At 48.7% G+C, this 13,010-nt stretch overlaps 1 protein-coding gene across 1 annotated transcript in view; it reads right to left on the bottom strand.

Annotated features, from left to right (window-relative positions):
* The window catches only part of LOC144683990 (PGAP2-interacting protein-like), a 130,848-nt gene that overhangs the window by 81,492 nt on the left and 36,346 nt on the right, over positions 1-13,010 (bottom strand). Inside the window, exon 4 of the mRNA XM_078547654.1 lies at positions 2,226-2,380. Within this exon, the coding sequence (XP_078403780.1) occupies positions 2,226-2,380 (155 nt within the window). The remainder of the gene's footprint in view (positions 1-2,225; positions 2,381-13,010) is intronic.

Here is a 13,010-nt window from a genome sequence, read left to right as displayed (position 1 = left end):
TCTGCAGCCTCCCCGCCTCCTCAATACTACCTGTCCCTCCACCTATCATTGTATCATCTGCAAACTTAGCCAGAATGCCCTCAGTTCCTTCATCTAGATCATTAATGTATAAAGTGAAAAGTTGTGGTCCCAACACTGACCCCTGCGGAACTGCACTAGTCACCGGCCGCCATCCTGAGAAGGACCCCCCTATCCCCACTCTCTGCCTCCTGCCAGACAGCCAGTCTTCTATCCATGCTAGTACCTTTCCTCTAACACCATGGGCTCTTATCTTACTGAGCAGCCTCCTGTGCGGCACCTTGTCAAAGGCCTTCTGGAAGTCCAAGTAGATAACATCCATTGGCTCTCCTTTGTCTAACCTACTCGTTACCTCCTCAAAGAATTCTAACAGATTTGTCAGGCATGACCTCCCCTTGATGAAACCATGCTGACTTTGCCCTATTTTACCATGCACTTCCAAGTATTCTGAAATCTCATCCTTAATAATGGACTCTAAAATCTTACCAATGACCGAGGTCAGGCTAATTGGCCTATAATTTCCAGTCTTTTGCCTCACTCCCTTCTTAAACAGGGGGGTTACATTAGCGATTTTCCAGTCCTCTGGGACCCTCCCTGACTCGAGTGATTCTTGAAAGATCACCACTAACGCCTCCACTATCTCTTCAGCTATCTCCTTCAGAACTCTGGGGTGTAATCCATCTGGTCCAGGTGATTTATCCACCTTCAGACCTTTCAGTTTTCCTAGCATCTTCTCCTTGGTAATGGCCACCATACTCACCTCTGTACCCCCCCGCCGACCCTCTTGAACTTTGGGAATGTTACTCGTGTCTTCCACCGTGAAAACTGATGTAAAGTACCTATTCAGTTCCTCCACCATTTCTTTGTTCCCCACTACTACTTCACCAGCGTCATTTTCCAGCAGCCCAATGTCCACTTTTGCCTCTCTCTTACCCTTTATATATCTAAAAAAAACTCTTGCAATCTTCTTTTATATTACTGGCTAGTTTACCCTCATATTTAATCTTCTCCCTTCTTATTTCCTTTTTAGTTGTCCTCTGTTGGTCTTTGTAGGCTTCCCAATCCCCTGGTTTCCCACTGCTCTTCGCCACATTCTATGCTTTCTCTTTAGCTTTTATGCTGTCCCTGACTTCCCTTGTCAGCCATGGTTGCCTCATCCTCCCTTTAGTATGCTTCTTCTTCCTAGGGATGAATTTTTGCTGTGTCTCCCAAATTACTCCCAGAAACTCCTGCCATTGCTGCTCCACTGTCTTTCCTGCTCGGCTCATTTCCCAGTCAATTTTGGCCAGCTCCTCCCTCATGCCTCTGTAGTTGCCTTTATTCAACTGTAATACTGTTGCATATCATGTTATCGCTGTGAGGTGACCTTTTTTTAAGTTAATCAGTTCGGTTCATAACAGACTTTTGTTAGAGTTGTGTGGGGACCATTAACCCCCGCCATCCCCCCACCCGGCCAACCCCTTTAAAGCTCACCCCAACCTTTCAGGTCTGCTGAGTTTTTCCAGCATTTTCTGTTTATATTTCAAATTTTCAGCACCACAATATTTTGCTTTAGTCCTTCACATGAGCAAATAGTTCTAATCACATTTACCCACCCTGTTCACGTATCCCTTCAACCCTTTCTCCTTTATCCACTTATCTTATCTAATCATGAATGCACCTAGATTCTGCCGCAATCACTTGACCTGGGAGTGAATTCCACAGCCTCACAACTGTTTGTGTAAACAAGGTTACTGTGCCCACTATTCTAAATATCTTACATTAGCTCTTATATCTGTAGTCTCTCGTTCTCAAACCCTCAACTACTAGGAAAAAAAAGTCTGCTTCTGTCTACCTGATTTCATCCTTTCATAATTTTAATTATTTCTATTATATCATCCCACTCTATATTGTTCTAATATAAAAGGACCCAACATTTCAGGTGTATTTCCACTGTATTCTGTCTCGTAAAAACATTACCCAAGCCACAGCTGAATGCTAAATAAACCTGCCAAATGATTAGCACCAGGTCAAAAGATTCTATTTGGCAAATCATAAGTATTTTGAAAAATATACTTTACACATTTAAAAACATCTTGAGGGTTTATGAGAAAGCAATAATAAATGGTAAGGTGTGCTTAGTCAGCAATTTCTACATCGATTAGCTACAAGAACATTGTAACCTCTTTGAATGTTACAACACTGCGTCGCTTGAATGTTTTCTTTACCTGAGTGTATTCTGTCCAAAGTCACAATGGCACCCAGGGATAGTGCAAAAGTGTTGAACGTGTTGCATGTCCATATTGGGTTCAGGGAGGTACACCAGATCCTTAGTACAAGTAGCAGAAAATGGCCCAAAATGAACCCCCAGATTCTGCAGAGCCTGCAGGTATGAAATCCAATAAAATGTTAGTATCTGTTTACCCTTTGTGACAAAACAGCATGAGTTACCCAAAGAGTCACTTCTGAGGAAATATTTATTTGTCAAACTAATCATTTTACATTTGGTTTTCAATCATTTCTCCTTTGTACAATTTTACTTTATCAACAAAATTTTACTCCATGGGGAGAATTTTTCCCATGTTGGATGGGCCAAGTGGGAGCGGGTGCAGGCGGCAATCGGGTCCGCGCCGCCATTTTACGCAGGTGGGCCAATTATGGCCCACCCAGCGTATTTCTCGATTCCCGAGGATAGTGGGAGTGGGCGGGTGGCGGCGGGCATGCACAGACCGCCGGGTCCAATGTTTAAATGAAGGCCTGGCAGCCTTTGCAAGGCTCCTCACAATAGTCGGCAGAGGGGCTCACCAGAGGGCTTCTATTGAGCACGCAAGTCCAGAGGGTAGGCCAGCGGGGCAGGCCAAGCCAGAGGGTAGGGCAGCAGGGCAGGCCAGGTCGGAGGATAGGCTAGCGGGGCAGGCCAGGCCGGAGGGTAGGCCAGCGGGGCAGGCCAGGCCGGAGGGTAGGCCAGCGGGGCAGGCCAGGCCGGTGGGTAGGCCAGCGGGGCAGGCCAGGCCGGAGGGTAGGCCAGCGGGGCAGGCCAGGCCGGAGGGTAGGCCAGCAAGGCAGTGTGCCTCTCGGTTCTCGGATGAGTGCCTAAGCATGGCGGGAGGTCCTGCTTCCGAGCGACAGGAGGCGAAGGCCTCCCCAACTGCCCAAATGTGCGTGGGAGGAGGTGGCCAAGAGTGTGAGCTCCCATGATGTGTTGTGGCGCACATGGGTCCAGTGCCGAAAAAGATTCCACGATCTCCTGCACTCGGGAAGGACGAGTACCATGTTGGCTGAGGTCACTTAATGCAGCCGTCACCCTTTCCCCAAAAACCCCCCCTGCCCCACACCCTCCCCCCATACCCACCCACCCCCTGCCCCCATCCCCTGACCCCCTACCACCCCCTGCCACCCGCCCCCCCCCACAGCAACTCTGAGTACAGTTACAGCATTGAATCCTTTACGGCATGTGTCCCTCGCTGGGTGGGCTAGCAGATATTGCCCATGCCTAGTTCACCTTGAGAGTGTTGAGCTAAGATGGGTTCTGCACCTGCAGAATGTGTGACACTGACACCCAGAGTATAGAGTGGGGGTGAAACAAGGATCTGCACTTAGGCAGAGTGCTGGGAAGCATGTCAAAGTCAGGGTGCTAACATGCTGGGAGGGGAGCTTCCAGGTGGCGGGGCACCAATCCATCTGCTGGCCTTTGCGTTCCACATGCTTGTGCCTCCTTGCTTAGCAAAGTGACAGCTTGTGGTGCCACAAGTGATGGAGGCAGCATTTGGGCAAGGAGGGGTGGGGTGGTGGTGGTCAGCCCGGCTTCTTTGTGTGAGTGTGCGGCAGCTGCGGGATAACAAAGAACTAGAGACTTGCAATGTCCCACTCTGGTTGGGTTTTAAGGGATGCGATGGGAATCCAGGTTCAGGCTGGACTAATCAATGCTCTTCTCGCCTTATCAGGAGAAGACTGCACACAATTCCGCCGAGCGGATGCGGACTGGCAGAGGCCAGGCCCAGTTGGCCATCCTAACAGCTTACAAGCAGCAGGCCATGGATCTAGAAAGGCGCCAAGCCCCCATGTCCACAGGTGGCGGTGAGGCTGGGGTGCCACAGGGAGGTATGTTTGCCGAGCACTGAAGTCACCATGTGTGTCACAGAAACCATGGCACTGCTGAATGCTCATTGAAGTTTGCAACATGGGTTGACCATTGATTATGGAAGGATGAGCGCATAATGAACCGGGGGTCCGGCATGCAAATTGACATTGTCTGTACTTTAACTAAACAAACGACCTTGCTCTTCCTTTCAGCATCACCAGAGCATGGGAGGAGGAGGCAGAGGGGCCACCTCTGACACCTGACGGCACAGAGCAAATCGACTCACTAACATCACACCATCTCCGCCAGGCAGGCACCAGTACTGATACTAGCACCTCGGTGGGAATTAGATCTTCGGCTAGTGTCCCGGGGCACGGCGATGAGGGCACTTCACACCCGCTTGAGGTGCTGGCAGAGACAGAGTGTCCAGGGCGCCGGCAGTCAGTGGACTGCTGGGGACAAGGCACTAGCTCGGTTGGTGGCTGATGATGTGCCTCTGGAGTCATCCATGAGGCAGCAAATGCTGGAAATGCAACAGGGTATGCGGGAGGAACTGGCGGAGATATATGAGGCTGTGCGTGGCATGCTGCCCGTGCTGGAGGATCCATGTGGAGCATCACCGATGCAATGAGCCTCATGGCCGAGCGCCATGCTTCCTCCATGGAGAGAGTAGCGTCTCTCATGGAGAGGCTCCTCCAGGAGAACAATTAGGACCTCTTGGGGTTGTGCTCGGACCTGCAAGCCCTCAGAACGGCATTTGACTCAACTGGTCAGTGCCCGTGTGGGAGATGGTTTGGGCACCAAGTATCCTATCTTGGTGCCCATCCATCTACAGTGAGCAGGGAGGTCCAAGCGACCTCACGTCGGCGCAGCAGCTGCCTGTCGTCTCTCTGCGGGCTCCTCTCAGGGCGCTCGGGATGAGGACAGCAGCTCCTCCGCCCCTCTGCCAGTGACTGTGGCATCCGATGAGGCTGCGGTGACTGAGGAGAAACCAGCTGTGGAACTGGCCGCTCCCTCCCAGGCGGGGCCATCAAAGGCGCCAAAGGCCAGAGGATGGCCACCAAGGTCATCGAGGCCAACAGGACAGCACAATGAGCAGGCTGTCTCAGGTGCCAGTGCCGACGAGGGGACAGCGCCTAGACGTAGCACCCGTAAGTGTAAATTTAAGGCACATTAGGCACACCATGGGTTTCTCATTGGTGCTTTTATGTTGCCCCATATTAATTCATTTAATACTTGATGTGATGTGCAACACTTTTTTTTTGGTTTCTGAAGTTACTTTTGTAATCTCATTAAATTTTGATATGTAACCATGGCTCAGGGTGATTCCTTACTTCTGCTGGCGGACGGGAACCCATGATGTTATGAGTGAGTTGTTTGACATTGAGCTTAATTGACAAGGGCCTTAGTTAATGTTCCTATCCAGGCAGATTTAGCACTCAGGTATTGAGTGTGGAGTCTGCAGCCCTGTCGTGCGTTGAAGGTCAATCTGTGGTGTGCTAGCTGAAGGTTCTTTGGATTAAAGCCTCCTGGGTGTCCCTGCCTCCCTGGAATTTGCCCGGGTCAGCATCCATCCCCTCAGTGTTCTCCTGTGTGTGCTCATCCTCGGACTCACTGCTGGACTCATCGTCTGCATCTGGAGCAACTGCGTCCACGTCTTCCTCGTCCACTGTGTCTCCCCTTTCCTGCGCCAGATTGTGGAGAGCGTAGCGTGCAACCACTATCAGTGACACACAATCTGGGGGGTATTGGAGTGCGCCCCCTGAATGGTCCAGGCATTGGAAGTGCATCTTGAGAAGACTGATGGTTCTCTTTACCACAGCCCTTGTGGAGGTGTGGCTCCTATTGTACCGCTGCTAAGCTTTTGTTCTTGGATGGCGGAGAGGCGTCAGGAGCCACCTTCTGAGGGGATAGCCCTTGTCACCCAGCAGCCATCCATCCAGCCAGGCTGGAATACTGAAGAGACTCAGCACCTCGGAGTGCCTGAGGATGTAAGCGTCATGGGAGCTCCCAGGGTACCTTGCACAGACTTGCAGAATCTGCATCTTGTGATCACACACCATCTGCATGTTCATGGAGTGGAATCCCTTCCTGTTGACGAAGGCACTGGGGTCACCCACTGGCGCCTTGATAGCCACATGTGTGCAGCTGATTGCACCCTGGATGCGGGGGAAGCCAGCAATAGCCAAGAAGTCTCTGGCTGACTCTGTCTGGCTGGCATCGTCCCAGCAGTAGTGGATGAAAGTCCATGCACGCCTGAATAGAGCATCTGTCACCTGCTGGACACAAGTGGGGACAGCTGACTGGCAGACTCCGCAAAGATCACCCACCAACCCCTGGAAAGAGTCAGAGGCATAGAAGTTGAGGGCAGCTGTGACCTTTAGCGCCACTGGCATGGCGTGCCCAACCACACAGTTGGCACAGATCTCAGGGCCTATCATCTGACAGATGGAGGTGACTGTCTCCCTTGAGATGAAGCCTCCTTCGACATATTGGGGTAGCTGCTTCACCGCCTGTATACCCTGGCAGCAGGATAGTGGCGCCTTCTGCGGCCTCTTCCACCTTGGACTTCCTGTTGGCCCTGCGCCCCTTGTGCCTGAGCCTCTCCTCCCAAAGGTGGCTCCGCTGGAGGCTGAATGTGGACTGCTGACCTCCTCCCCCTTCTGGCCCTCCCTTCCTCCTCAGAAGACGTGCCTCCAGTGGAGGATTGACACGTGGAATTGTGATATAGTAGCCATCACAGAGACATGGTTGAGAGAGGGGCAGGATTGGCAGCTCAACATTCCGGGATACGAATCTTCAGGCAAGACAGGGGAGGGGGTAAAAGAGGAGGAGGCATTGCATTATTAGTTAAGGAGTCCGTTACTGCAGTAAGGAGAGATCATATCTTGGAGGGGGCATCGAATGAAGCTTTGTGGGTAGAGCTTAGGAATATTGTTAGGTTTTTGATAGACCCCCAGATAGTCAGTGGGAAATTGAGGAGCAAATATGTGCACAATTTGCGGAGGTATATAAAAACAATAACAATAGGGTAATTATATTAGGTGATTTTAACTTTCCCAACATTAAGTGGGATAGACATAGTGTTAAGGGCTTGGATGGAGTAGATTTCTTGAAATGTGTACAGGACAACTTTTTAGGTCAATATGTAGAGGGTCCAACAAGGGATGGGGAATGAAGCCTAATTCTGGGGAATGAAGCCGGACGAGTGGCTGAGGTGGTGGTGGGGGAGCACTTTAGTGATAGCGACTACAACATGGTACAATTTAAGCTTGTTATGGACAAAGAAATAGACAAGTTTCAAAAAAATGTTTTGGATTGGGGGAGAGCGGATTTGAGTAAAATAAGGCAGGATCTGGCCAAGGTAGACTGGGAACAGCTACTTGTGGGGAAATCTATAGAAGAGCAGTGGGGGCATTCAAAAAGGAAATGGGGAGGGTACAGGCTCAACATGCTCCCTCTAGGGTGATAGGAAGGAGTAACAGGCCCAGAGAACCACGGATGACCAGAGATATTCAGGATACGATGAGAAGGAGAAGAGAGGCTTTTAGCAGGTACAAGGGAAGCAAATCAGCAGAGGCATTAGTGAGGTACAGAAAGTGCAGGGTGGAGCTTAAGAAAGCAATTAGGAGAGCAAAGAGGGGATATGAGAAAGCACTGGCTGGTAAAAGTAGGGAAAATCCCAAGATATTCTCTAAGTATACCAATGGGAAGAAGATAACCAGGGAAAGAGTAGGGCCCATTAGGGACCAAGGGGGCAATCTATGGGTGGAGCCAGAGAACATCGCTGGAGTGTTGAACAAATACTTCACATCCGTCTTCACCCAAGAGAATGAGGATGAAGGTATGGAACTCGAGGAGAGAGACTGCGAGGTTCTTAAGCAAATTGATATAGGGAGTGACAAGGTATTGGAGGTGTTGGCAGGCTTAAAAGTGGACAAATCTCCAGGTCCAGATAATTTGTGTCCCAGGCTGCTGAGGGTGACAAGGGAGGAGATCGCAGGGGCTCTGACCCAATTTTCAATTCCTCTCTGGCCACAGGGGAGGTGCCAGAGGACTGGAGAACAGCTAATGTGGTTCCGCTATTTAAGAAGGGTTGCCTAACAAATTTGATTGAATTTTTTGAGGAGGTAACCAGGTGTGTAGATGAGGGTGGTGCAATTGATGTAGTTTATATGGATTTCAGCAAAGCCTTTAACAAGGTCCCACATGGGAGACTTATAAAGAAGGCAAATGCACATGGGATACAGGGTAATTTGATAAGGTGGTTTCAAAATTGGCTTAGTTGTAGGAGGCAGAGGGTGATGACAGAAGGATGCTTTAGTGACTGGAAGCCAGTGTCCAGTGGCGTACCACAGGGATCTGTGCTCGGTCCCCTATTATTTGTCATTTATATCAACGACATAGATGACTATGTAGAGGGTAGGATTAGTAAGTTTGCGGATGACACAAAGATTGGCCAAGTGGTTAACAGTGAGTTTGAGTGTCTTGGGCTACAGGAAGATATAGACGGGATGGTTAAATGGGCAGATAAGGGGCAGATGGAATTTAACCCTGAAAAGTGTGAGGTGATACACTTTGGAAGGAGTAATTTGACAAAGAAGTATTCAATGAACTGCATGACACTAGGAAGTTCTGAGGAACAAAGGGACTTTGGCTTGTGTGTCCATAGATCTCTGAAGGCAGAGGGGCATGTTAGTGGGGTGGTGAAAAAGGCATACGGGTCACTTGCCTTTATCAATCAAGGCACAGCTTACAAAAGTAGGAAGGTCATGTTGGAGTTGTATAGCACCTTGGTGAGGCCACAGCTGGAGTACTGTGTGCAGTTCTGGTCGACACATTATAGGAAGGATGTGATTGCACTAGAGGGGGTGCAGAGGAGATTCACCAGGATGTTGCCTGGGATGAAACATTTAAGTTATGAAGAGAGGTTGGATAGACTTGGGTTGTTTTCGTTGGAGCAGAGAAGACTGAGGGGCGACCTGATTGAGGTGTACAAGATTATGAGGGGCATGGACAGCGTGGATAGAGGGCAGCTGTTCCCCTTAGTTGAAGGGTCAGTCACGAGGGGGCATAAGTTCAAGGTGAGGGGCAGGAGGTTTAGGGGGATGTGAGGAAAAACTTTTTTACCCAGAGGGTGGTGACGGTCTGGAATGCGCGGCCTGGGATGGTGGTGGAGGCGGGTTGCCTCACATCCTTTAAAAAGTACCTGGATGAGCACTTGGCATGTCATAACATTCAAGACTATGGGCCAAGTGCTGGTAAATGAGAATAGGTAGGTAGGTCAGGTGTTTCTCACATGTCGGTGCAGACTCGATGGGTCGAAGGGCCTCTTCTGCACTGTGTGACTGTGTGATTCTGTGATTCTGTGGACAGCACAACTCCCAATCCCAGGGTAAGGGAATATTGTTGATCAGGAAGCCAAACTGTAGACACTGCGCAACATAAGGGAGGGGGAGAAATACCTGTACACTTTGTTCCAGAAGACGGTCACGCCTCTTCGAATTAGGTCGTCTGTTTTGGTCAGCAGTGAGGGACAGGATGACGTGACCGTGAGTGAGGAAGGTAAAGGGACCGAGCAGGCAATAGTGGAGAGCCTCAGACTTTGCAACTGTCAAACAGGTTTGAAGTGCTCACAACCTTAATGGACAAAAGGGAGGTCTGCAAGGTGGATGAGCAGGCTGCTCATAGCACCATGGTACAGGAAGCCATTCAAGTAAGGGGAGCAAACAGGAATGTAGTGACAGTAGGGGATAGGATAGTGAGGGGGATTGACCTGTTCTCTGCAGCAAAGAGTGAGAGTTCAGACGGCTATGTTGCCTGCCCGGTGCCAGGGTTTGGGACATCTGCTCAGGGCTGGAGGGCAACTTGTAGTGGGAGGGGGAGGATCCAGTTGGTGCGGTCCATGTTGGTACCAATGACATAGTCAGGGCAAGAAAAGAAGTTCTGCAAGTCAGTATGAGAAGCTAGGTACCAAATTAAGAAGCAGAACCTCAAAGGTAATACCCTCTGGATTATTACCTGAGCCACGTGCAAATTGGCATAGGACAAATAAGATTAGAGAGAAAAATGTATGGCTCAAAGACTGGGTGTGGGAGAAGTGGGGTTCCAGTTCGTGGGGCACTGGCACCAGTACTGAGGATAGTAGGGGTTGTACTGTTGGGACAGTCTACTCCTGAACCATGCTGGGACCAGTGTTCTTGAGTATCGCATACAAGGGAAGTAGAGAGGGCTTTAAACTAAACGAGAAGGGTGAGGGATCCAGCTTGGGTAGATGTGGCAAATCAAGGAGTGAAGTCAAGGAAGGAAAGCAAAATAGTAATATAGGAAATGAGGGTCAGAGAATGACAGGAAGGAACAGAGAGAAAAAAACCTAAGAATACATCAACAGTCAAGACTAGATGTTACAAAGATAACAAAAAGACAAAACTGAAGGCTCTATATCTGAATGCGCACAGCAATAACAAAGTAAATAAATTGATAGCGCACATTGAAGTAAATAAATATGGGGCAAGATTTTCCCCCCGTTGGGGGGCGGGGGGGGGAGTGCGGAAGCGGGCACAGGCAGGCGGGCTTCCGATTGGTGCCTCCGGTCAAGGGTGCGCCGCCATTTTACATGGGCGGGCCAATTAAGGCCCACCCAGCGTGACATCCGCCAGGAAGCGCTATGCACTCCCTGTGCGGGCTGGGGGGGGATTCCCTCAGTCGAGAGAGCGCTCTTTCGCACATGCGCACGGAAGAGCGCACAGATCTCCCTGAGGCAAACTGCTGCCTCAGGGAGATCGGCTCACATTTAAACTTTAAATAAAGCTGAGGAAAAAGTTTCCCTGCCAGGTCCCCTCATGCAATGTTGTCACATGAATTGGGACATGTCCATAACTTTTGTTTTAAAATATTGTGAGATTTTTAAAACCTACATGAAACCTCATCCCGCCTGTGGCTGAGGTTTCATGCTTTATCAGAAGCCCACCAGGGCTCCCAGCCTTCCCGCATGGGCCTGTCCATTAATGACTTCAGTTACTTTGTTAATGGCTTTAATAGGCCGTTGACAGGTCGGCAGGCGCGCAGCCGACTCGGATGCGTGCTCGCCAAACTGAAAGTCTGAATGACGCGCCGTGATGTCGGGACGCACACCTGACATCACCCTGCGTCATTTTACACCTCAGCGAATGGGCCCCACCCCCACTCGCTGACCAGAAGATACAGCCTATGATCTGATAACAATTATGGAGAAGTGGCTGTGGGACAACAAGGATTGGCTCCTGAATATTGAGCGGTACATGGCATTCAAGAAGAATAGGAAGCTAGGTAAAGGTGGAGGGAGAGCACTGTTAATCAAAGATGGCATTGGTGCAATAGTTAGAGATGACCTTGGTTCAGGAGATCAGGATGTAGAATCGGCTAGGGTGGAGATGAGGAATAGTAGGGGAAAATAGTCACTCGTGGGAGTGGTCTACACACCCCCCCCAAAGGTAACCACAATCTAGGACAAAGTATTCAAGAAGAAATATTGGTGCTTGTTATAAAGGGACGGTAATAATCATGGGTGATTTAGATCTACATATAAACTGCAAAAATCAGATTGGCAGTCATAGCCTGGATGAGGAGTTCTTAGAATGCTTTTGAGATAGTTTCTTAGAGCAGCATGTTCTGGAACCAGCCAGAGAGCAGGTTATATTAGACTTCGAATTGTGTAATGTGACGAGATTAATTAATGACCTCAGAGTAGGTAGCAGCGACCACAATATGATTGAATTTTACATCCAGTTTGAAAGGGAGAAGAGTGGGTCTAAGACTAGTATCTTAAACTTAAATAAGGGCAACTATGTGGGCATGAAAGCTGAGTTAGCTGAAGCAAACTGGGATACTAGGCTAGAGCATAGATAAATGGAGAAGCAGTGGCAGACATTGAAGGGGATATTTCAGAATATTCAGAATAAGTATATTCCTACTATAAAGAAAAATTCTAAGGAGAGAACCCACCATCCGTAGTTATCTAAAGAAGTTAAGGAAAGCATCAAACATAAGGAAAAAGCATATAACTGCAAAGATGAGTGGTAGGGCAGAATCAGAATATAAAAAACAGCAGAGAATGACTAAAAGCTTAATCAGGAGAAATAAATTAGAGTGTGAGAGGAAGCTAGCTAGAAATGTAAAAACGGATAGCAAGAGCTTCTACAGGTATTTAAACAGGAAAAGAGTAAGTAAAATGAGTGTTGGTCCCCTAGAGAGTGACAGTGGGGAGTTAATAGTAGATAATAAGGAAATGGCGGAAGAAATGAACAAATATTTTGCTTCTGTGTTCACAATAGAGGATACAAAAAACATTCCAGTAATAGCTGTAAATCAGGAGGTGAAAAAGAGAGAGGAACTTGGTGAAATTGCAATCACGAGGGAAGTGGTACTGAGCAAACTGATGGAGCTGTGGGCTGACAAGTCTCTGGGTCCTGATAGACTTCGTCCTAGGGTCTTAAAAAAGATGGCTAATGAGGTAGTAGATGCGCTGGTGTTAATTTTTCAAATTTGCTAGATTCTGGAAAGGTTCCATCAGACTGGAAAATAGCAAATATAACCCAAGTTATAACAATAGCAAATGTAACCCAAATATAATTCAAAAAGGGAGGGAGGCAGAAAACAGGAAACTATGGGCCAGTTAGCTTAACGTCTGTCGTGGAGAAGTTGTTAGAATCGATCATTAAGGAGGTTATAACTGGGCACTTAGAGAAACTCAAGGTAATCAGGAAGAGTAGGCATAGGTTTGTGAAAGGGAAATCATGTTTAACCAATTTATTGCAGTTTTTTGAAGGAGTAACATGCATTGTGGGTAAATCAGGAGCCTGTAGACATACTGTACTTGGATTTCTAGAAGGCATTTAATAAGGCGCCACATTAAAGGTTACTGCAGAAAATAAAAGCTCATGGTGTAGGGGGT

The sequence above is a fragment of the Cetorhinus maximus genome, chromosome 1 (assembly GCF_964194155.1).
Source record: "Cetorhinus maximus chromosome 1, sCetMax3.hap1.1, whole genome shotgun sequence".
Lineage (NCBI taxonomy): Eukaryota > Metazoa > Chordata > Chondrichthyes > Lamniformes > Cetorhinidae > Cetorhinus > Cetorhinus maximus.
This window is presented reverse-complemented; position numbering and strand designations above follow the sequence as displayed.